This window comes from Hypanus sabinus, chromosome 7 (genome assembly GCF_030144855.1).
Source record: "Hypanus sabinus isolate sHypSab1 chromosome 7, sHypSab1.hap1, whole genome shotgun sequence".
In the NCBI taxonomy this organism is placed as follows: Eukaryota; Metazoa; Chordata; class Chondrichthyes; order Myliobatiformes; family Dasyatidae; genus Hypanus; species Hypanus sabinus.
In genome coordinates, this window is record NC_082712.1 from 59,832,920 (window position 1) to 59,858,327 (window position 25,408).

Below are 25,408 nucleotides of genomic sequence, written 5' to 3' on the forward strand. Positions count from 1 at the left end.
CAAAAAAAAGCTTATTTAACTGCCGTTTTTATTGTGACAAGCACGGTAACAGACAGAGTACCATCGCTCAGTGAGAAACCCCTCATCACATACAGACAGGGGGAGGTGATTTATTTAATTTTTTTTCTAGCAAACCCTGGTTACAGTTAGGGTGACTCACAAACACATAAGTGAACAACTCCGTGACTTGAGCTAAAGTTTTCTCATTAAAACCCTGAAGAAAGCTTCTTGCTCAAAGAATTTTTGCGAAGGTGGTTAACGCCCTGCCTAGCTTTATATGCAAGTGAAAAGACAAGCCATCTTCAAAGGCATCTGAATGGCATATGCTACAATATCAGTTTGCAACCCAGCAACGTCGACAGCCGAGCCCCCAGAGGTCAGGTCAGAATGCGGCGCATCGATCACGGCTTTGCGATGTTCGTGCGAAAGGGGCCCGTGCCAGAGCTGAAGCAGCAAGAATGAGGGCAGTGTGAAGTTGAAGTGCTGATGGAAAACAATTGTTTAGACATAGAGGAAGCTTGTGCAGAAGCTACTCTGAGGAAAAGTGCAAAGCTGAGGCTGCCTTAGCAGAGGCAAAGGTATATGAAGCCGCATCTGATTTGCAGTGGAAAGGTGATTGAAGAACCGATCGTTGGTGCAAGCCTCTAATACAACGCGGCTGCTCAACAGAGGATGACATCAAAGAAGCAGACAAAGATAGCAACCAGCTTCCTGTCATACTTCGCTCTAAACTTTTCACTCCGTCCTCCTGGACTTGCGTTCTCTGCTTCAGATTCAAACCCAGAAAAAGATGAATCCTTATTTAAGACAGAAAGGGAGAAAGCGCCCAAAGTTATCCAACTTGGAAACATATAGGTGTTGATCACTTAATAAGAGCAGACAAGGGCAGAACAATACACCAAGTGCATCAGTAGCTCACCTTTCAACAGGAGCTACTGCAGAACCAACTGCACGGCCCTCACTCACTGCACCAGGCTGTGGAGATAAATCACCATTTGACAATAGTTTGAGTGAGATGCCAAGTCTGGTCAGAGGAGCCCTGAGGCAGAATCAATCTGAATGTGGACAATATGGTCATCTGGAGTGTGGTGGAGAATCAGGAGAGGACAGCAAAGAAAACTGGAGAACAGGAACAATATATTGCAGAATACTGATGGAAAAAAAATGCAGCAAGCACCAGTGGACTCCAGGGAACTGAGCCGAGAACCTATTGACACTTCAGAAAAACAAGACCCAGATACAGCTGTAAATTCAGGGCCAGCGGCTTGGGCTACTGGTTCCAATACAACTGCAGCAGAGAATGGAGGGGAGCCAGCTGAGTACCCATCAGATGCAGCTAATTCCCCAGACACTAAAGACAAGTTCTGCAACATCAGTAGTTATCAGAAGCAAAGCCAATAGAATTGTTGCAGAGTCAATAGAAGGGAAGGTCTGCTTACCCCTGCCAACTCTCATTGACTGGGACCATAGTTCCAACAACAGGCATGAAATCTCAGTCCTCAAGCTGGGATTTCACTGGGGCACATGGTCATCCACAGCATAAGGGACAACTGATTAGATTTCCCCCACTTGACTTTTCCGCTGAAAGTCTCCTGTTGCTTGGCAAAGGTCCGTGCACACAAGGGACTCAAACCTCAGTGGTCAGCATGATGCATCTTATGCCCAATGACTGGAACTAGGTTGGGTCCTGGTGGGTGAAGTCTGCCTTGTTGGTGCTCATAAGACATAGGTGTAGAATTGGGCCATTCAGCCCATCAAGCCTGCTCTGTCATTCCATCATGGCTGATGCCAAATCCGAGTTCCAGATGTTAATTTGGATTTTGACTTGGAGCAAACACGGTAGAAAGACATCCATCTCCATCCACTCTTTATTTGTCCTTGAAACAGCAATATCTGAGAGTCACAAACTTTCCTAATATTGGTAAACATTTAGTAGATGTATTTTAAAGGAAGTATTATGTTTATCGTTCGTCGCTATTAAGCTATCGTTGTGCCATGAGTTCCCTCTAGTGTGTGTGTTACCTTGTTTAACTCTGATCATGAGAATAATCAATAATATTAGTATATTCTGGTGTGAGACGATTCTGTACTGAATCCAATACGTGCTCGACTTAACTTTCTGCAGTTTCACTCATCTTTTCTCATTAAAAACCATGAAGAAAGCTCCCGGCTCAGGTGATTTTTTGGGAGGGTGTTTAACTCTCTGCCTGTTTTTGTACGCAATGCATTGTGAATGCAGTAGAGCAGGCTCAAAATACATTAATATGGAGTAAAAGGAGTTCCCTTTAACCTTGGAATCTATGTTTAAATCTAGTGTCGAATGCTGGGATGTTGAAAAACATGACCCTACTCTGCTAAACATATTTCCATGTATCGGGGCATAAAATGCCTCAAGTAAAGAGCCATCCCTGACCCCTTGTAGTTTGGTATCAATGGCAGGCTCACAGGTTACAAGGTTGGGCCTATTCCGGCATTCAACCACACATCAGATGATCAGCAACCCAAATGCAATTTAAGCATCCTAGTGCTTTACTTGCCCAATAAAGAAGCCATTGAATGATTGGTGTTTGAGCTTGAGATTATAGCATAACTTGGGTGCATGCAGATAGGGAACTTTAGAGTGAAGGATATCATTGACTGCTTGGTGAGATACTGGTTGTTTGCAGAGGAAAAGAATGATTTCCACTACATCAGTTCACTTCTTTAAGCACCCAAGTCAACGTTCTGTCCCATTAGTGAACTGCAATGCACAAAAGACGAGCAACACTTATCAGCAACAGCCATTTGCTGACCTACCAGTTGCAAGATGCATCAACCTACCTTTTTGACATCCCTGACTAATTGGTACAAAGTGTTGGATGGGCCATGTCTCTGAAATGGAATAGAGGACACAATGACATCAGTAGAATTCACAGTGGGAATCAGACAGCTTCTTCTGATCTGTTACATCTGCATTAATGGAAATACAATATGCGCGTTGCAAAGTGTATGAAGAAATGATTAGCTGGACCAGCAGATCCGTGAAGATAATGTCACTTGGGGTATCCACATGATCATGGACTGAAATGCTATGAAGTTAGGGGATAATCCATGATAATAGCTAGGAAGAGGTCAGGGAAGTAATCTAGGATTAGAAAACCAGTTGTCTACTGGTCAGAAGAGAGGGTCAGTATGATGGACTCTCAATTCAGCATTGGGGAGTGATGGTTCAGGTCCTACTCCAGAGAAATGGATGCCGATTGCTCCTGGGGAGAGGTGCATTATTGGAGGGACTAACCTTTGAATGGGATATTTAACCAAGACTCCTATTAAATGCCTGAAAATAATACATTGAAAGAGCAGTAGCAGTATTTTCCCTTGTCCTGGGAAAGGTCTTTCCCCCAACCAGCCTCACCCAAGAATGGATCTGCTGGTCATTGCTGCATTCCCTCCTGGGAACTTGCAGCGCCTAAACTGACTGTCACATTGCTTGTGTCACAGGGTGACCAGATTTCAGAAGATGCTGCTGGGACATCCTCTGTGGATGGGAGGCTCTGTAGAAATTCAGGACTGTTCTCCAGAGCTGAGACCAGAGTGGGTTTGGGAGGATGGGTGGACGCGCAGTAAAGACCAGGCAGATGAAAACAGTGTGGCTTGAATGCATGAACTCACGGTGTTGTAGAGCTCTTCGAGCCTGGAGATGGTGAGGAACCGATGCATGCTCACCCCGTTCTCAATCAGCAGCTTCACAAATTCCACACGATCCAGCACCAGTGCATCAAGCATGGCTTGCTCGAGGGAACCCACCTAAATACACCAGTAATTAGATCCAAACATGGGTTCAGAATTCAAAGGCAATGGTTTCATTCACCTGACTGGAGTTGTTGCTTGTCAATTGTAAATTTTAAATCTGCAATTGATTTCATTAACCAAGGTTACTGAGTGATAATGAGAAAAGGCAGACTATTCAATATTTCCTTACAACATGGATAAAGGGAAAAGATTTGGTAGCAACCTGAGAGACAACTTCTTTACATGGAGAGTAGTGAATAATGGAAGGAGCTGCCAAAGGAAGTGGTCAAGGTGGATACAATTGCAAACTTGGAGGCATTTTGATGTGTACATGGAGGAGAGGGTCTTGGAGGGTCTAACAACTGGGCCTAACAGGATGAATGCTGTGGTTGGCATGGACTAGTTGGGCCAAAGGGCCTATATTACTTGATAGCTTTGATAGCTGCCTTACAGAGTAATCCAATCCCTGAATGATTTTTTCTTGTACTCTACTCCCCCTATGTTCCCAAAATCACCCCAGAAATTCCATCACGTCTACCTACTAACCTACCAATCTGCGTACCGTTGGTATGTGGGGAGAAAACAGATATACCCAAGAGAAACCAAATGCAGTCATGGGGAGCATGCACAAATTCCACATGGATAGCACTGGAGTTCCGGATTGAACCTGGAGGCCAAGTTGAGTCACTATGGGACCAGGCTACATCACCTGATTGAATGGGAACATGAACAGCCCAGTGGCCTTCTTCTGGGTTTATGTCCCTAGAAATAAACTAAGGCATCAGCTTAAAAGTTAAAATTCCAATTATTCCAACAAAGTTCAGAACTGTGACATCAGATGGTATGTTTGAGAGAAATAGCTGTGGGGTTATAAATATAACAAATAAGTTGCCTTTAAAGATTTGCAAACATAAAAGTCACATGGCTTTCACACAAAATGTGTTATACGACAAAAGCAACATTTCTTTAGATAGCCAACATATACAGAAACACAAAAGCTGCTCTCACAATTCACAGTTAAACTGGTCAGCTTTGCCATATGTCAGTATGGCGTTCCAGCAGGTTCTGGTGTTCACTGGAAGGATACTATTATCAGAGTCATTGAGTCAATGCCAACCATCAACCTCCCATTTACGCCTTGCCATTTTTATTCTTCCCGCATTCTCATCAAGTCCTCCCTGATTTTACTGCATACTTTCAGACTAGGGCAATTTACATGGGCTGATTAACCTACCAATCTTTGGTTTGCTGATGGAAATGCACTCAGTCACAGGAAGAATGTGCAAACTCCACACAGATGGTACTTGAGGAAGGATTGAACCTATATATCTGGAACTGTGAGGTAGCAGCTCTGCCAGCTATACCTCTGTGACACCGTCGTGAGACAAAGCTGAAAGGAGATTGTATGCTAATAAGTTTGCACAATTAATGTATTGATATGTTGTGGTAAGGAGATTGCAAGTGAAAGAAAAATCCCCTGGGTTAAAGTGAATATCTCCAGTTGGCGTGATGTTGCTTCATTTCAAGAAGTTGGTATCTGTGATGTGTGTTTAAACAGAGAGGGGAAAGTGAGAAAGGGGAAGAATGAAAGAAAGCCCTGTCTAGATCTACGAAGGAAAGCCCTGTCTAGATCTACAGATCTACAAAGGTAATCCCTGTCTAGATCTACAAAGGTAATCCCTGTCTAGATCTACGAAGGAAAGCCCTGTCTAGATCTATAAAATGAAGCAGATTGTTGGTGAGTGGCCATTGGAAGTTGTACTGCTGCATTCTGATGGAGGAAGGCACTGTGGATTGAAACCCTGTTCTGATAGATGAAGTTCATTTACAAACAGGAACACTGATTTTAGTTGGATATATTCCTGGAGGATTCTTTACATTACAATCCAATTTGCAAAACACTCCCACCACTGGTTGTCTGATACGCCCATCATCTTAGTGCCCTCCATTCCTCTTTTCTGAAGGCATTTTAAAAGCAGATACTACTCCCTGGGATGCCTAGAGATTTCAGAAGATGAGATGCAAATATCCATAAACGTTTCTTGTTTAGAAGGCAAAGAGTGATTGTAGACAGGTCATATTCTGCGTGGAGGTCAGTCACCAGTGGGGTGCCTCAGTAATCTGTTCTGGGACCCTCACTCTTCGTGATTTTTATAAGTGACCTGGATGAGGAAGTGGAAGGATGGGTTAGTAAGTTTGCTGATGACACAAAGGTTGGAGGTGTTGTGGATAGTGTGGAGGGCTGTCAGAGGTTACAGAGGGACATTGATAGGAAGTGGCAGATGGAGTTCAACCCAGCTAAGTGTGAGGTGGTTCATTTTGGTAGGTCAAATATGATGGCAGAGTATAGTATTAATGGTAAGACTCTTGGCAGCGTGGAGGATCAGAGGGATCTTGGGGTCCGAGTCCATAGGACACTCAAAGCAGCTGTGCAGGTTGACTCTGTGGTTAAGAAGGCATATGGTGTATTGGCCTTCATCAATCATAGAATTTAATTTAAGAGCCGAGAGGTAATGTTGCAGCTATATAGGACCCTGGTCAGACCCCAATTGGAGAACTGTGCTCAATTCTGTTCATATCACTACAGGAAGGATGTGGAAGCCATAGAAAGGGTGCAGAGGAAATTTACAAGGATGTTGCCTGGATTGGGGAGCATGCCTTATGAAAACAGGTTGAGTGAACTTGCTCTTTTCTCGTTGGAGCAACGAAGGATAAGAGGTGACCTGTTAGAGGTGTATAAGATGATGAGAGGCATTGATCGTGTGGATAGTCAGAGGCTTTTTCCCAGGGCTGAAATGGTTGCCACAAGAGGACACAGGTTTAAGGTGCTTGGGTGTAGGTACAGAGGAGATGTCAGAGTTAAGTTTTTTATGCAGAGAGTGGTGAGTGCGTGGAATGGGATGCTGGCAATGGTGGTGGAGGCGGATACGATAGGGTCTTTTAAGAGACTTTTGGATAGGTACATGGAGCTTAGAAAAATAGAGAGCTATGGGTAACCCAAGTAATTTCTAAGGTAGGGACATGGTCGGCACAGCTTTGTGAGCAGAAGGGCCTGCATTGTGCTGTAGGGTTTCTATGTTTCTAGAACTAGGTACATGGTTCTAGCACAATAATTTTGGATATGGCACAGTATCTGTAAGGTAAATGTCTTGCTATTGAGTCATGTCACAAATGTTTTTAATTCCCTCCTTCATTCTTCAGTTACCCAATTGGGGTACCATCTTACCTCATCTCCTCTCCGTACCTGCCTATCACCATTCCCCGGTGCCCCTCCTCACCACCCCACCCCCTCTCTCCTATGGTCCACTTTACACTTCTATCACATTCCTTCTTCTCTACATCAATTGCCTCCCACCTTCCAACTTCATCTCCCCCCCCACTCCCCTACCCATCTGGCCACCTTTCAGGTTGTACTCCTACCCTTCCCTCCACCTTTTTATTCTGGCTTCATTCCCCTTTCTTTCCAGTGTTGATTAAGGGTCTCACTCCGAAACATTGACTGTTTATTTTGTAATTGGGGTTACTAATAATTTTTTTTTGCCATGGGCCCTTACCATTAACCTAGGGATCTGTGGACCCCAAGTTAGGAAGCCCTGCTATTGGTCCTGCCTGACCTGCTGAGTTCCTCCAGCATTTTGTGTGTGCTGCTGTGTTCTTCATTTTATGCATTGGTACTGTATTCATCTGGTTTTCAGTATGTTCACGAAGTAAACTTTGGGGAAGTTCCTGCTTTGGTATCATCAAAGTGTGTGTGTTCTCTCCCCCTCTAATGAGCAAACTGATTTGATCACTGGTACCTGCTACCAATTCCATTGGAATGAAAACAAGAGAGACTGGCAGAGGAAAAGAGAAGGGCAAAAAAGAAGTAAGGCAGAATTAAAATGTGAAATAAACTTTGAGAAAGGGATTGCAAAAGAATAATGATTCTTGCAAAAGAAAGATAATTTCAGAGAAAACAGTGAAAAAATGGGAAAGGTTGAGTGAAATTGAACGATAAAGATTGAAAAGGAAAGAGAAGGTAGAGAAAGGGATGAAAAATGAGCTGAGAAACAAAAGTTGAGAGAACAAATAAGAGAGAGATTGAGATCAAGACAGTAAAATGCAGATGGGGTCAGTTATCACATCTTTGTACGTCGCAAATGAGGAAGAAAAAGTTAAAGAAATGAAGTATGTAAAGGGAAGATTGAGAAATAAAGATTCAGGAAGAGAGATTGTAAATGTACACGAGTAGGAAAGCCTGAGAAAGGGGGATTTGTTCAGATGCATCTCTGAAACATCTTCTCTCTGGTGTCTTAAAGCCAGCTCAGAAAGTAGTGTAGGAAGCACAGCTGCCTATCTGAGCAGTGAGTTGATGAGAGGGCCAGAGGTTATTATTTATCAGGTTGCCTTGTGCTTACAGGCTTAGCTCAGCAATTTTTCTGGTGGTATTGGTGAAATCAGGAATTTGACAGCAGGAGAGTTTAATAAGAAATGATACATTACCGGCATTGTATCTGATCACTGACATCCTCCCTCTTCTCTCCTGCCTATCATTACCCTTGGGCCTTCTCCTCCTTCTCTTTCTCCTATGATCCACTTTCCTTTCCCATCAGATTCCTTCCTCTCCAGCCCTTTACCTTTCCCACCCACCTGGTTTCACCCATCACCTTCTAGCGAGCCTCCTTCCTCTCCCCTTCCCCACAGTTTTAATCTGGCATCAGCCCCCTTTTCAGTCCTGAAGAAGAGTCTTGGCCTACGTCAACTGTTTATTTCCATAAATGATGCCTGACATTCTGAGTTCCTCCAGCATTCTGTTTATGAAATTCTGCATTTCCAGCATTTCCAGATTTTCTCGTGTTTATGAGCCTCCTTTTTACTTGTAAGTAAACCATACACCATGTAAGATTCCACTTGAAAATAGATAGGAGCTGTGTTTTGATACTGATCCAGACAAATGAGACAACTCAGAGGAGAATCCTGTTACCTTTTTAGAAGGATTGAACAGCTGTGCTCTTTTCTTTAAGGCACATGGGTTTGGTTTTATGGGAAACTTTGAAATCATCTTCTTCTTCTTAGACAGATCTTCAGGATAGAGGATAAATTGCTTTGTGAATTTCTGAGGTGGCCAATGAGGGAACCACAGATCCTGTCTACAGATGGGACAGGAAAAGGCTAATGGAGCAGGCAAGAGAGCACTCTGATAGATGGTAAGCTTCCTCTACTGTATGCTCCTGAAGCATGGTCTTAAAGTTCTCAATGCCACCACAAATGTTCAGAGGCCAGAGATTCCGATAAGAGATTTAGGAGTAGTCTAGGAGAGATACAGTGCCTATAAAAAGTATTTCCACCACCCCCCAACAAATTTTCATGTTTTATTGTTTTACAATATTGAACCACAGTGGATTTAATTTGGCCATTTTGCGAAAACAAATTCCTACTAATTGGCCTAAATTTGTTATAATTATTACACACAAAATAATTGATTGCATAATTACTCACACCCTTCAAATCAGTATTTAGTAGATGCACCTTTGTTAGCAATTACAGCCTTGAGTCTGTGAGGATAGGCTTCTATCAGCTTTGCACATCTGGACTCTGCCATATTTCCCCAGTCTTCTTTACAAAACTGCTCAAGCTCTGTCAGATTGCGTGGGGATCATGAGTGGACAGCCCTTTTCACATCCAGCCACAAATTCTCAATTGGATTGTGGTCTGGACTCTGACCTGGCCAATCCAGGACAAGAACTTGGTTGTTTTTTTAAACCATTCCTGTGTAGCTTTGGCTTTATGTTTTGGATCATTGTCTTGCTGGAAAACAAATCTTCCAAGTGGCACTTCTCTTTGCAGACTGCATTAGTTTTTCCTCCCTGTATTTTGCCACATTAATTATACCCTCCACCTTCACAAGCCTTCCAGGGCCTGCTGCAGTGAAGCATCTCCACAGATTAGTGCAGCCACCACTATGCTTCACAGAAGGGATGGCATATTTTTGATGATGTGCTGTGTTTGGCTTATGCCAAACTTAGCATTTAGTCCAATGGCCAAAAAGTTCAATTTTCACTTCATCAGAATATAGAAACTTCTTCCAGCTGATTTCAGTGTCTCCTACATGCCTTCTGGCAAACTCTAGTTGAGATTTCATGTGATTTTTTTTTCCAACAGTGGCTTTTTCTTTGCCACTCTCTCATAAATCTCTGACTGGTGAAGCACCCAGGCAACAGTTGTTGTATACACAGTCACTGAAGCTTGTAACTCCTCCAGGGTTGTCATAGGTCTCTTGGTGGCCTCCCTCACTAGTCCCTTTCTTGCATGGTCTCTCAGTTTTTGGGGATGTCTTGCTGTAAGCAGATTTACAGTTGTGCCATATTCTTTCCATTTCTTGATGGTTGATTTAATTGTACTCCAAGGATTATTCAGTGACTTGGAAATTTTCTTGTATCCATCTCCTGACTTGCACTTTTCAACAACCTTTTTGTGGGTTGCTTGGAGTGTTCCTTTGTCTTTGTGGTGTAGTTTTTGCCAGGATAGTGACTCACCAGCAGCTGGACCTTCCAGATACAGGCGTATTCTTACTACAATCAACTGAAACACCGTGACTGCACACAGGTGATCTCCATTTAACTAATTATATGACTTCTAAAACCATTTGGCTGCACCAGTGATGAATTGGCATGTCATATTAAAAGGGCTGAATATTTATGCAGTCAATTATTTTGTGTTTTATAGTTGTAATTAATTTAGATCACTTTGCAGAGATCTGTTTTCTCTTTGAAATGAGTCTTTTTCCGTTGATCGGTGTCAAAAAAGCCAAATTAAATCCACTGTGATTCAAAGTTGTAAAACAATAATGCATGAAAACTTCCAAGGGGGTGAATAGTTTTGATAGGCACTGTAGGTCTGAGAGTTATGTATTCTAATTGTGGTTCTAGGTGGTCAGAAGAACTGTGCACCTTCAACCATTCTGATTGTGCAGCAACTGCTGCAATCGTCAATAGCACCTAAGACTTTGCCTCGCGTGGGGTCTGGGTCTGGACTAGATAAGTGGTCAGGACCAGCGTGGAGAAAGGTGTTAGTGAGCACATTTGAGTCTGAGGGAAGGAGGAGGTAGAGAAAATGATGGAGGTTAGGTAACAGGCAAGGGACTTGTAACTTTCAGGATCGGGGAGTGTGGGTCTTGGCCAATCAGAACAATCAGGGCATCACAGAAACCAGCTTCCCCTTCATGGATTCTGTTCACACTTCTTGCTGCCTCAGTAAAGTGGCCAATGCAATTAAGAACCCCACTCACCCCAGACGTTCTCTATTCTCCCTCCTTTCATTGGGTGGAAGATACAAAAGTCTGAAAGCACATGCCACCAGAATCAAGCCCCTTCAACAAGACGAATGAATGGTCCTCTCATACAATAGGATGGATTCTTGACCTCACAATCTATCTCAGTCTGGCCTTGTGCATTAAGCCTACCTACACTGTACTCTATTTGGAATTGTAACACTGGGTTCTGCATTCTGCTTTTGTTTTCCCTTGTAGTACTTCAAAGGACTTATGTGATGAACGGGTCTGTATGGACGTCATGCAAAGTATTTTTTTGCTGTAGCTCAGTGTATGTGACAGTAATTTACGAATCCTGACCTTGGATCCCATTTGCTTGGGTCTGCACATTCTTACTGTGACCAGAGTGGGTTTCTTCTGGGTGTTCCAGTTTCCTCCCACATCCCAAAGACGTGCAGTTTGGTTGGTTAATTGCTCCTAGTGTGCAGGTGACGGTTGAATCTGTGGGATGGGAGGGAGGGAGTCGGTGAAGATGTGGGGAGATTAAAATAAGAATGTAGGTTTAGTGTAAATGGTGGTTGATGGCCTCAGGCCTGTCTCCATGTTATGGCTCTCTTTGACTCCATTCTGAATTGAACAGATTAGTCAAATAGTCTGCAATTGTTCTATTGTGGGATATATTGTAATAATTAATTATTAGTTATCTCACTTTTTTGTAATCATACCTATTGTACAACTCTCACAAACTGAAACTATCCCCACCCCCTTTGCAAACAGACTGTCACCTATCTGAAGCAACAATGGAACAGCATCTGAGGTTACAGTATTAAACTGCAGAGGGCAATGTTTCCTAACACATCACCACACTGTTGGCAGGAGAGAGAGAGAAAGTGGAATTTAAATGTATTCTCTGTTGACTTTGGGGAACAAGTGAATAGTTACAGATAACTGTAAAGTCCTGGGAACTGAGCTATAGAAATGGATTTCAATGCAGCTACATTTTTACACCATGCATATCCTTCACAGAGGAGAAATTCTAACAGTATTGTGCAAATGGAAATGAAAGGAGACTGATGTAGCAGGCGAGTGAGTGTCCAAAGGCCATGGGTTGGAGATAATAATACATTGTGAATGAGCTAGGCGGAAGGTGAGTAGAAATTTTAACCTAAGAATCTGGTTCTCCAAGCTGTTCTATGCCAGAGTTCCAGGCAACCACATCAATATTTTCAACGCACATCTCACTAATTGCCAATATTTACTACAGGCTTGACTCTTGAACCTACTTGCTCCTAGATTCATTGTCTGGACTCACTGTGACTGTGGATCTGGCTGTGTGTGAACCAGTGTAGCCTGCTCCACTGTTGGGTTGTTGGCAACCACATTAGTGTCCCCACCTCTGAGATAGCCTGGATGGAGGGGGAGACTGAGGTCCAGCAAGGCTACAAAGAAACACTGCTAAAGGACAGACAAGTCCCCTGCAACCAAAGGCCATTTATAGCTGGACAGGAGGTGAACTCCGCTCAAAGAAATGATCATGTAAACCAACCCAGCTAACCTTATGCCACAGCATTCAAGGCCCCATTAGCAATGAAGTTTTCCATCATGATACATAAGTCTATAAGACACAAGAGCAGAATTAGGCCATTCAGCTCATCAAAGCTTCTCTGCTGTTTGATCATGGTTGTTTTTTTTTATCCCTCTCAACTCCAAACTCTTGCCTTCACCTCATAACCTTTGATGCCCTGGGTGATGGTACTATGGAGTTGATATATTCTATTGGGCAACCAAAGATGAAGAGGCTACTGATAAAATTTGATCACAAATCTATACTTAACTAGCTTTTCCCTTTCTATTTAAGTTATCGCCACACATAAGACTCCACGATCTATAACCGACCACAATCCACATTTGATCAATGAAATGTTTTCTGTTCTTTCAATGGTTGAGGAGAAGGCTGGCAAAGTTGGCTTATATTATCCACCACTAGGCTTCACTATGGTGCAGCAGAGAGAGCTGCTTCCTCACAGTTCCAACACCTGGGCTTAATCCCAACTGCCAATGTCTGCGACCACACGAGTTTCCTTTGGGTGCTTCAGTTTGCTCCTGTGCAGCTTCACAAGTTAACTGGCCACTATAAATTGCCTGCAGTGTGTAAGTGGATGCCAGAATCTGGGGAGAGTTGATGGGAATGTGGGGAAGAAATGGGATGAGTGTTTGATTAGTTAAGTGGTTGCTGTGGTCTTGATGGGCAGCATCTGTGTGGTGACTCAGTGGCTCTCATTGCCCATGGAACAAGTGTTGGTTAAGAATCAGTCACTTTGCAATGCTTAGACTATGTAAACTATGTAAAAACATCAGATTTTCCTTCTTTAGTGAACTCATTGGGTTGTTAATACAACACAGATGCTTCGAGATCACCATTACCTCTGCTTGTTTGGAAATTCACTGCTGGACATTAATGCTTAATATTGGCATTGATTTATAGTGCCCTGTCTATGAAATATATTCTGATCAATTGACTTTCAGAGGTTGAGCATAATTCAGATAGAGACAGCTATTCATGTCACATTACTTGTTCATGGGTTTCAAACATTTCAGCAGCCAAAGTGGAGCTTTTGTCACCAAATCAAAATACAGAATGTATATATTTGATTAAAAAGATGAACATTGATTCCATTTCCGAAAACAGAGTTTCACCAGAGAAAGTCTCAACTTCAAAAATCAAAGGAAAAATTGGACAAAATTACAATTCAATAAATCATCAAAATTGAAAAAAAAAGTACAATATTGACAGGCTGTCAGGGCTTCTGCTTGGAAAACACACAAAATGGCACAAGTCATGCACTGTACCGGCCACTGCTGTCCATAGATAAAGATTTGACTCCGAGCAATGTCCACTCTGTTCCAGGCTAAAGCTAAACTAAGCTGATCTGGTGCTGAAGCATTGGCTCCTGTTTATAAAGACAGAGACAAATATTAGCAAGCATAAGCTAAGAGTAACTCATCATTAGTTGCACACTTGGACTGCAAACTTTGTTCAACGATTTCCTCAATCAATGCCATTGTGTTCCATCAGCATTTACTGCAGTCAGTCTGTTTAAAGAGTACATATGGATCCTGTTTCAAATGAGAGCAACAGCAGCGTACACACAAACTCATGCAGCATTTCTTTGATTAGTGAGGTTCCAGGATATCAGATTGCACTTTACATGGATAGACTGCAGATACTAGAAGCCTTCTCCATGGAGAAGAGGTCAGTGGGAATTGTGAGGAAGAGGCCAGAAGTGACTGGAGGACTGAGGTGGGGTGGAGGGTGGATGGCTCAGAATTAAGTAGAGCATTAAGCATGGCAACTAAAGAGAAAATTTCTGGTGGTCAAAGAATTAGTAACAAAAGGACTCAGCTTTAAGGAGATAAGACCATAAGACAGAGGAGCAGAGTTAGGCCACTTGGTCCATCTAGTCTGCTACCAGCATCATGGCTGATGTATTATTCTTCTCATCCCTCTTCTCCTACCTTTTCCCCATAACCTTTGACACCCTTATCAATCAAGAACCTGTCAACCTCTGTGATGCACCATCAATAACTCTCTCTGAGACGTGAAGTCGAGATATCGGCTTTTATTGACTGGAAGAAAGAACAAGCAGTAGTTGACCACCATGCTACATCCTGGAGAATGATGCCGGGCTCAGGCCTCAATCGCCTTTATGCTGGGGTCTGTGGGAGGAGCCACAGGAGCAGTCAGCAGGGGGCATGTCCAGACAGGTATATGTAGTTCATCACACTCTGCTTGAAATATACCTAATGTCTTGGCCTTCACAGCTGTCTGTGGCAATGAATTCAACACATTCATCACCCTCTGGCTAAAGATGTTCCTTCTCATCTCTTTTCTAGATGGGCATCACTCTATCCTAAGGCTATGCCTTTTAGTCCTAGACACTCCCATATTAAGAAACATCCTCTCCATGCCCACTCTAGCTAGGACTTTCAACATTCCATAGGTTTCAATGACAGCCCTCTTATTCTCAAGCAAGTATAGGCCCAGAGCCATCAAACATTCCTCATACATTAATCCTTTCATTCGCAGGTTCATTTTTATGAATATCTTCTGGACCTTCTCCAATGCCAGGGCATCCTTTTTTAGATAAGTGGCCCAAAACTGCTTGCAATACACCCAGTACTCCTCAGCATTACATCCTTGCTTTTATGTTCTGGTCCTCTTACTAACATTGCACTTGCCTTTCTTACCACCAACTTAATCTGCAGTTAACCTTTATGGATTCCTACTGCATGACTACTCTGAAGTCCCTTTGAACCTCTGATTTCTGAATTTGTTCCCTGTTTAGAAAATAGTCTACGCCTTTATTCTTTCTACCAAAGTGCATGCCCGTACACATCCCTTCACTGTATTCCATTTGCAACTTTGCCCATTTTCCTAATCTGTCTAAGTCCTTCTGTAGATTCCCTGCTTCCTCAACACTATTTTGTATCATCTGAAAACTGGACCTCCAAGCCATCAATTCCATCAGCCAAATCATTGACATATAATGTGAAAAGAAGCAGTCCCAACACTGACCCCTGCAGAACCCCCCCAGTCACCAGCTGCAAACCGGAAAATGACCCCATTTTATTCCACTTGTTGCCTCTTGCCAGTCAGCCAATCTTCTATCTATGCTAGTATCTTTCCTTTAATACCACTGGACAATAAAAAACCAAAGATGTTATGAGCATAGTTCAGTTTACACGATGTGTGGTTACAATTGGGGATGCATTGTTGACAGGATGATAGATGCAGATTTAACAGTCTAAAAAGAGAATTGTAGAAAACAAGGATTATGGACAGCACTGGATTCAACTAGTTTTCATCTATTGTGTCTCCAATTTCTACTTCTCGCCTCAGTCTCACCACTTCCTCTCTCCATTTTATACTGACACTCTCCGCACTCCACTTTCAGTCCTGATGCAGGGTTTCCCATTCATAACTTAGTGCCCAAGATCTAGAGCTTCCTTGAAATCCTGCATATAATCATAATTATCAGGAATTTACCATGTGATTACTCTAATTGAGAGGCTGTGGTCTGTCACTGGCACAAAGTTTTAAAAGAATCAGTAAATACTGCAATATTCTGCATTCTGTGACTAGTTTCCCTTGTATTTCGTTGATGTACTGATATGATAACTACATAAATCCCTACAGGAGCTCCAAAGCCCTCATGCCTGGGAGAGGAAGTATCCTACCAAGAAGATGGGTTACACCTTGTAGCAACTTGAAAGACTGGCCCAGGGCAGAGGACGCTGACAAGTTGCTGTCAGCAATCTATGACCCAGTAGGGGTGATGAATTTAACTAAGTAAGTTCTGATGTGATGAAATGATCTGCATGGGTGGCATATAAAACAAACTTTTTCACTGTACTTCAGTGCATGTGAAAGTAGTTTACCAATTAATCCAGTTTAGGAATAATCTTTGCATATTTCAGAAGCCTATGAGCTGGGTTGGATAAAGTTACAGAGGTAGAAGTCACTGTTGTTAGCCAAAACAGAAACTTACCTCTGTATCTGAAGTATTGGAACTACTCTGGTTTTAAAGGTTATGATTACAGTGGGAAGGGCTACTAGCTATTGGACGATATTTGAGGGAAAACCTCATTCACCAGGAACGTGGTGAGGAACAGTTCTAATGAATCACATGACACTTCACTGCATTTCAGTTATGTGAATGCTTTCTATAGCCGGCCCAGAGTACTCATGAAGCATTTTTAATCATTATTTGCTTCCCTTGTGGCCAGTCCGGTGTTTGTAATTTTAGAGTTTAATAACACCAAAGGATGTTAATTAAATGAAACATCTTCAATATTCTCATTCCTTCTGCTTCGTTGAGAAACGGTCATTGTATAGTGCAACATTCCCATTTTGTACTCCAAGCATGGGAATGCTGATTGGAAGTGAGTTAGGTCACCTTTTTGCCAATAGTTCTTCAGGGAACTGATGATGAGGCTGAGAAGTCAGGAACACTAAAGATATTCATTTAAAAAACTATTAAAACTATTCATTTTAAATCAGTTTCTGCAGTATAAGTAAGCCAGTGGATGTGTGGAAAGAGATGTGCATTTCCTTAGTATCCCACACAGGTCCAGGACACAACAAGCTGTTTTACAGGCAGTGGGGGATTCAGTGGTTGTCAGACTAAATGCTAGGCTACCTCCAACTTTACAGACTGCTGCTCTGGGTAGCACATGTCACACCATGTCCTTTGGTTCAGCATCCTGTTTGTGGGATTACATTCTTTTATTAATTGGGCATGCGTAATCTAGCAGTCACCTTGTCCACGGTTCGAAAAGGGACTGAGAAACAAGACTGAGAAAGAATTTTTGGATTACTCTTGGTGATCAAGGTCAAGGCAGGAAAGAATGATAGAACAGAGGAAGGTATAACTAAGGAACTGGGCAAGGTTTCATGTTGCTGGATCATTGCAACCATATGAGATATACGCTAGCTATTGAGAATGTTAAGAGATGGGAATGCTGGGGTTTGATCAAGAACTTCTATTCACAGGCAAAGTTCCAAACTACTGCTGACAGCTAATAATGTTTAATTTTTCACGAAAATAAATAGGGAAGGTCTTGGAAACTATAGCCCATTGAATCTCACGTTAGTGGTAGAGAAACTACTGGAGAAGACTCTTGGAGATAGGATTTATGAACATTGGAAAATCATTGCCTAATTAGAGACAGTCAGCGTGGCTTTATGCAAGTTTTTCTCGGATGTGACCAAGATGATTGATGAAGATAGAGTTGTGCTGTCTGCATGGATTTTTGCACGGGTTTAGACAAGGTCCCTCTTGGTAGGTCACCAGAAGAGTAAGATGCATGGTAACGATGGTAACTTAGCTGTTTGGATTCAGAATTTGCTTGCCCATACAAAACATGGGGGTAGTGGTTGAGGGGACTTATTCTGGCTGGAGGTCGGTGGAGGTGTTCTGCAGGGATCTTGGGACCTTTTCTGTTTGTGATACATACATAATGGCCTGGATAAAAATGCAGATGGGTGGGTTAGCAAGTTTGTAGATGATGCAAAAATTGGTGGTGGTGTGAATACAGTGGGATATCGATCCATTGCAGGTAGCAGTTGCAAAATGGCTGATGAGGTTTAATCCAGCCAAATGTGAAGTACTGCACTTTGCAAGATCTAATATAAAGGGAAAGTATGTTGTTAATGTCAAGACCCTTAATAGTGTAGATGTACAGAGGCACTTTGGGATCCAAGCACAGAGCTCCCTGAACGTGATTAAACAGCTTGATAAGGTGGTAAAGAAAGCATGTGGTATGCTTTCCTTTAAGTTAAGCCACATCTGGAGTACGTATTCTATTTCATTCTGGTCACCCATTATAGGAAAGATGTGCAGACTTCTGAATTCTCTTTTGGATTTAACCAGTGACTGACTTATATTAATGGATCTAATTTTAGACTCCCCTATATGGCAAAGCATTTACAATGTCAACCCAATTCCAGTATTAGAATTGTCTTTGGCCTGTAAAATCATTGAAGTCAGAGCTAAAATGAAAACTGTGATCAATTCTGATCAGGGTATAACATTGGCCTGGAACTTGCTGTAGTGACAAAATAACAGTACTCACCAATGCCTTATAGAAAGCTCTCTGTAAAGATTTATTAATTTCTACAGTACGGACGTTGCCTTTTCCAATATGTGCTTCTGTCATACTTTATTTAAAAAGGATTCCTTGCATCCCAGTTTAGATTATAGCTCATAACCTGAAACATCAACTGCTTTTCTCTCCAAAGATGTTACCTGACCTGCGAAATATTTCCAACTTTCAGATTTTACTTAAGATTTTGGGCACCTGCCATAGTTTGGTTTTCTATGCCTCTGTCATGCCATCAGATTAGCTGAGTAGTCATCACATTAAAGAATTTTCACAGAGAACAAACCATGGAAGATGAAGCACAAGGTGTACTTCACTTTGCAAATATTATGCTGAACACTGAAGATTAGAAAACAAGGACTAATAATAAAAAGGATGTTTCACAAATGATCATGCTTAAAATAAAATGATTTTATTTAAAAATCACAATTGAAATGTTAATCCATGGACATAAAGTTATATGTTATGTTGCTCTTATTAAGTATCTGATTAAATTTACACTTGAACATTAGAACCAAGTGTAAAATTTTCAGATTTTTTTTTCACAGTGGGCCAAGTGAGACCCCACCTCACCAGAACCGCTCTACTCAACTTTAAAAAGTGTAAATTATATTGGTATGAAGATGAAACAAGCTAAGAAATAGGCCAGGAGGCGAACAGAAACAGAACTTCAAACAGCTGATCCATAACATTCAAATAAGATTTCACCCCAAATAAGAAAAATGTATTTCATTAGAAATGGCACAATCTTTTTAGAATAGATAGGTCCTTTTCAAACTGGAAGGGGGTACCCCAGGGAATAATTCTTGGTCCTCAGTTTTTTACTATTTATGTTGATGACCTGGAGGAGGAAATAAAATGTAAGGATTCTAAGTTTGCCAATGAAACAAAAAAAGGACATGTTGAGATGAGGACATTGTGATTGTGCAAAGGAATATAGATAGATTGAGTAATTGGCTGAAAATCTGACAAATAGAGTTTAAAATGGGAAGTATGAGGGTGTGTTAGAAATGGGAAGAGGAATCAAAAGGTGGATTATTATATAAATTAAGAGAAATTACAAATGAGTGAATGTCAGCGGGATCTAGGTGTTCTAGTGCATGAATCACAAAAAGTTTTCAGGTAGATCCAACAAGTAGTTAAAAAAGTAAACAGCATTTTGGCCTTCATTGCACAGGGAACAGAGTTTAAGGATAGTGAAGTTTTGTTACAAGAGTGCAGCATGCTTGTGAGGCATCAGCTAGAAGAATGCACGCAGTTTTCATCTACTTACTTATAAAACAATATTGTAGCATTGGAGACAACCAAAAGGAGATTTACCAGGGATGAGAGGATTGTCTTTTCAGGAGAAGTTAGATGGATTGCGTTTGCATTCCTTGGAATTTAGAAGAATAAACTGTGATCTTATTCAAACATATAAGAGGTTTGACAGGGTTAATGTTGAAACGTTTCCACCAGAGGGAGAGTCGTAGCTACAAAATAAAGGGATGGTCATTTAGCACTGAAGTGCATAGAGATTTCTCTTCTCAGATGGTAATACGTCTCTGGTATTCTCTGGTCCTGAGACTGGTAGAATATCAGTTAAACTGACTTCCAGGGTTAGGAAGATGCCAGAGTCCATTATTAAGGATGAGGTTTTGTGGTACTTGGAGCACATTGTAATATAGCCCAAATTCAGCATAGCTTTCTAAAGGGGAAATCTTTTCTGACAAATCTGTTGGAATTCTTTGAGGAAATAACAGGCAGAAAAGATGAAGGAGAGTCAGTGGATGTTGTTTACTTTGATTTTTAGAAGGCCTTTGACAAGTTGCTGCATGTGAGATTGCTAAATAAGATAAAGGCCCATGGTTTACAGGAAAGATATTACAGGGATAGAAGATTGGTTGACTGGCAAGGTAAAGAATGGAAGTAAAGGAGGCCTCTTCTAGTTGGCTGATGGTGATTAATGTGTTCCACAAGGGTCAGTGTTAGGGCCACTTCTTTTCACTAAAGATAACATATCAATAGAATTGATGGCTTTGTGGCCGAGTTTGCAGATGATGCAAAGATAGGTTGAGGGGCAGGTGGTGTTGTGGAAGCAGGCAGTCTGTAGAAGGACTTAGACAGATTAAGAATCTGGGCAAAGAAGTGGCAGATGGAATACAGAGTAGGTAAGTGTATAGTCATGCACTTTGGTATAAGGAATAAAGGCGTAGACTATTTTCTAAATGGGAAGCAAATTCAGAAATCAGAGGTGCAAGGGACAGGAGTCCTCATGCAGGATTCTCTAAATGTTAATTTGAAGACTGAGCTGATGGTAAGGAAGGCAAATGCAAAGTTAGCATTCATCTCAAGAGTGCTAGAATATAAAGGCAAAGATGTAATGTTGAGGCTTTATAAGGCATTTATCTGAATGCACTTGAAGTATTGTGAACAGCTTTGGGCCCCTTATCTCAGAAAAAATGTGCTGGCATTGGAGAGGGTCTCAAGAATGATCCCAGGAATGAAAGGGTTAACGTGTGAGGAGCACTAGAAGAATGAGGGGTGGTCTCACTGAAAGCTATCAAATATTGTAAAGACTATTTAGTGCACATGGGAAGAATGTTTCCTATAGTGGGGTGCCTGGGTCTAGAGGGCACAGCCTCTAAATACAAGCATGTCCCTTTAGAACAGAGATAGGAGGAATTTCTAAAGTCAGAGGGTGATGAATTCACTGTAGAATTCACTGCTACAGACAGCTGTGGAGGCAAGTCATTGGATATATTTAGTAAGGATGTCAACGGTTACATGGAGAAGGCAGGAGAATGGAGTTGAGAGGGATAAAAAATGATGGAATGGTGGAGGGCCCTGGTAGCTGACTGCCAGTCCTATTTTCTTGTGTTCATAAATAAATTAAATTCACAAAGGTTCCAGAAACTTTCTTCATGATTGTGCTGTGAAAATGGTACATCCTCTGAATGTGCATTGGAGCACTGACAGCAATCCTGGAATTTCTGCAATGAACCACGCATGGAAATCTGAAAGCTGATAGTTTCAGAGAGTAATGATGGCATCTACCACTGAAAAATTCTGCTTGAAGGCTACTGCTCTCTATGACAAATTAGGAACACTTGATATTTGTAGGCAACACAATGTTGTTCTTGCACAGACTGTCTATTGCTTTGTAACGATGTGAAATTGTTTAAATCCTGTCATGTGGATTCACTTTAATCAGTTCCTCTTGCGTGCATAATTTTTGAATGCATATAACAGAAATGTAAATGCATCTTTTCATCCTGTGCCTCATCTTTGTATAGACCTTGAACAGGCCACAGTATGTGTGGACTAGATAAGGGACTTAGCGTGGCCAATCAATTTGATTGATTTTTTTAATACTTTGCATATGATATGGAACTACTACCACAGTCTATGACAGATTGACCTAATATGCTGAAGGGGTTACATTTTTATCTACATTGCTGCTTTGTGCAGAAACAGATTGGAAAGGCAGTTGACTAACAAGACTGTTAAAGACTACTGCCAAGCCTCAGGAGGAAAGGGACGTAACAAACATTAATGGGTGAGTTTACTCAATCTGTATATTCATAAATGCAGAGTCAAAAACAGCCCTCTGTCAATGTCCTTCCTGCACAGAGCGTACATCACTGCATTGCTCTAATAGTGGTTCCTGCAAATCCCTGAATTTCACCACTCTACTCCAGTGGCCTTCCTTCTGAATTCCACCCTAAACTTTTGACGTACAAGCACTCCATTCGGAACGTTTTGCTTTGTGCCACGGCAGAACTAGGTGTTAGTCATGAGTAAACATAAAGTGGAATTCAGGAGAACTTTTTTTCCACCCAGGACATGGTGAGAACTTGGAACTCACCACCCCGGGAGTGGTTGAGAGGGAAGGGAGAAATTAAAGAGAAGGCGAATGAACTCGAGCAAACATGAATTGAGGTACTGAGCTGATGACTGAAATGGAGTGGAGTAGGATGAAGGTTGTTAGAGAACAAAACCTAGTATTGGCCAAATAGTTGACTTCTCGTATGGGTTCTATACCTTTTTCTTATCAATATGTGTGAAACAACAGAGGAATCTTGAGGTCCAAGTCTATAGATCCCTCAAAGTTTCTGTACAAGTTGATAGGATGCTTAAGAAGATGTATGGTGTGTTGGTCTTAATTAGTCAGGGGATTGAGTTCAAAAGCTGTGAGATACAGTTACAGCTCTGGTTAGACTACATTTGGAGTATTGCATTCAATTCTGGACACCATATTATGGGAAGGATGTGGAAGCATTAGAGAGGGTACAGGGGTGACTTACCAGAATGCTGTCTTATGAGGAAAGGTTGAGCAAGCTAGGGTTTTTCTCTTTGGAATGAAGGAGGATAAGAGGCAATTTGATAGAGGTGTATAAGACGATAAAGGCCGTAATGTAGAAGCCAACACCTTTTCCCAGGGCAGCATTTTTATGTGATTGTTGTGAAAAGCCTCGTGACATTTTATGAAGTTATCAAGGGGACACATTTTAAGGTGATTGGAGGAAAATATAAGGGGGACGTCAGAGGTCGGTTTTTATACTGAGAGTGGTAAGAGCATGGAATGTGTTGTCAGGGTTGGTGGTAGGGACAGATATACTAGGGAAATTCAGAAGACTATTAGATAGATATATTGATAAAAGAGAATTAGAAGGCTATGTGGGAAGAAGGGTTAGATTAATTTTGGAATAGATTAAAAGGTCGACACAATGTCCTGGGCTCAAGGGCCTGTACTAAACTGAATTATTTTAAGTTCGATGTTCTCTGCTCCATTTGACACACCAGAACTCCAGTTTTCATTCACCAAAGTCCTGGATCACATGTTCTCTTTAATACACTAAGACCGTGGCTCTTGTGTTCCCTTTCCATTCACTGGGGCACTTGTTCCCATGCTCTGGTTTCACTTGCTGGAGCCATGGTTCCCCTCATCCCTTTTAACTTAACTGCTTCACTGTGAAGCTTATTATTGCACCATAAAAACCAAGGTAAATGTACAATAAGGCATTAATATTAGTAACATGCATAGTCTGTGCAATCTGTTAGACCAGCGTTACCAGTGTCCTGGTTGTCATCAGATTATCAGACCTCTATCCTGATGAAACACCGCAAGGCTTTTCACAACTATTATACAAAGCTTGGCACAATGGGAGTGGATCAGGTGATAAAAATCGTGGTTAAATAGGTAGATTTTAAGGACAGAGCAGACAGGTGGAGAGGCTTAGGGTTGTATTTCCAGACCTGAGCAACTGAAGGCAGAGTGATGGGGCAGGTCAAAGGTGGCGAACCCATGGCACAGATGCTATAGATAGCATGTCCAGCCATAATATAAAAATACATAATGATCATCTCTACTGCCAAATGAAGCATTAAATGATATCTTTTTAAACAATCCAAGAGCACTGAGATGCTTTCACAGGAAGTGCCTTGTACCAGCTTGGTGCCAATTAGACAGTTGTAAGAACTCATGACGCTGAATGATACATTTTGCAATCCTCACAGACCTGGTGAACACATCAGTATTTTGATAATGAACGGCTGAGTCTTTTGGTAATGGCTTTGCTTTGCTTTTGTATGGCTCTTGTTAGTGAATACAGGATATTCAGCAAAAAATAACAGTAAATATATGTAATTTACTTCCTCCATGAATACTTATTTTTCAATGTTGTTTTAAAAGATTAATATTAATAATTTTGAACAGGTTTTCTAAAGTGCTGCAGAAATTTTAATCTGTATTATACTTTTATTAATAAAACAATGAATGCACACAAATAAGCAACAGGACACATCCTTTTTCCTTAAAATATTTATAATTATTGTTACTAATTTATTAATGAATGATAATTTTAGCTCAAAATTACCATGGCATGCAAGACAATTACTTTAGAAAATTATCACTCACTCGGATGCACACTCTCAGAAAGGTTTGCCACCTCTAGTGGTGGCATTAAAACTGGCAAAGTATAACACAACAGAACTGGGGAGAGTCGAGACTGTGGAGCATTCTAGGGTCAGAAGAAATTACTGAGAGAGGAAAGTTTAATCATACATGACAAGAATAATGCATTAGATTTGTTGAGGTACAGTGGTACATAGGGCAACTATTACCTTTAAGGAGTGCTGTTAGAATAGCCAAATCAATGTCCTGATGTCCCTCTGAGCCCATTCTGAAGACTGTAATCTGAAAATTGATAGGAAAGTTAAAGCTTGCTGTACTATTTATGGGATCTAAACATACAACTATGGTAAACTTTGTTGAATCCATGAAGGAGATCACAAAACCATCAATATCACCTATCTCAGATAACCTGTTGAGTTTGTGAAATAGCTGCATACACCAGAGTTGCTAACTCTTGTTGGGTGTACAATCCATCAATAGACATGCTTCCTCAAACATCTGCTCCCAAATGCTCTGTGCTCTAGACATTCAATCTCTCCACCCTCAGCAAGGTCAATCAGGAAGCACAGACTCTGAATTGTGGTCAGTTCCTCATTGGCTGTCAGCCAAAGAACCTGCCGGCCCCTGTCGCCAGCACTGGTAAAACTAACAAAGATGATAATGTTGAATGCCACTGATAGTTCTGCTTTCTGAACAAACTCCTGGAGATGAAGCCATTATCCTGGAGGCTCAACAACTCCTAATTTAATTTGGTTTGGTGCATCTGGAATAAAACCTCACCCTCTGTTAACGTCTGGAACATCAGTGGATTCTGCCTCCTGTACTCTGTT

At 41.5% G+C, this 25,408-nt stretch overlaps 1 protein-coding gene across 1 annotated transcript in view; it reads right to left on the reverse strand.

Annotated features, from left to right (window-relative positions):
• Positions 1 to 25,408, reverse strand: part of trpm3 (transient receptor potential cation channel, subfamily M, member 3) — a 314,757-nt gene that overhangs the window by 75,172 nt on the left and 214,177 nt on the right. The window contains exons 9-12 of the mRNA XM_059974756.1: positions 24,788 to 24,860; positions 13,871 to 13,971; positions 3,652 to 3,786; positions 2,821 to 2,871 (exon numbers count right to left, since the gene is read on the reverse strand). Coding sequence (XP_059830739.1) covers positions 2,821 to 2,871; positions 3,652 to 3,786; positions 13,871 to 13,971; positions 24,788 to 24,860 — 360 coding nt within the window. The remainder of the gene's footprint in view (positions 1 to 2,820; positions 2,872 to 3,651; positions 3,787 to 13,870; positions 13,972 to 24,787; positions 24,861 to 25,408) is intronic.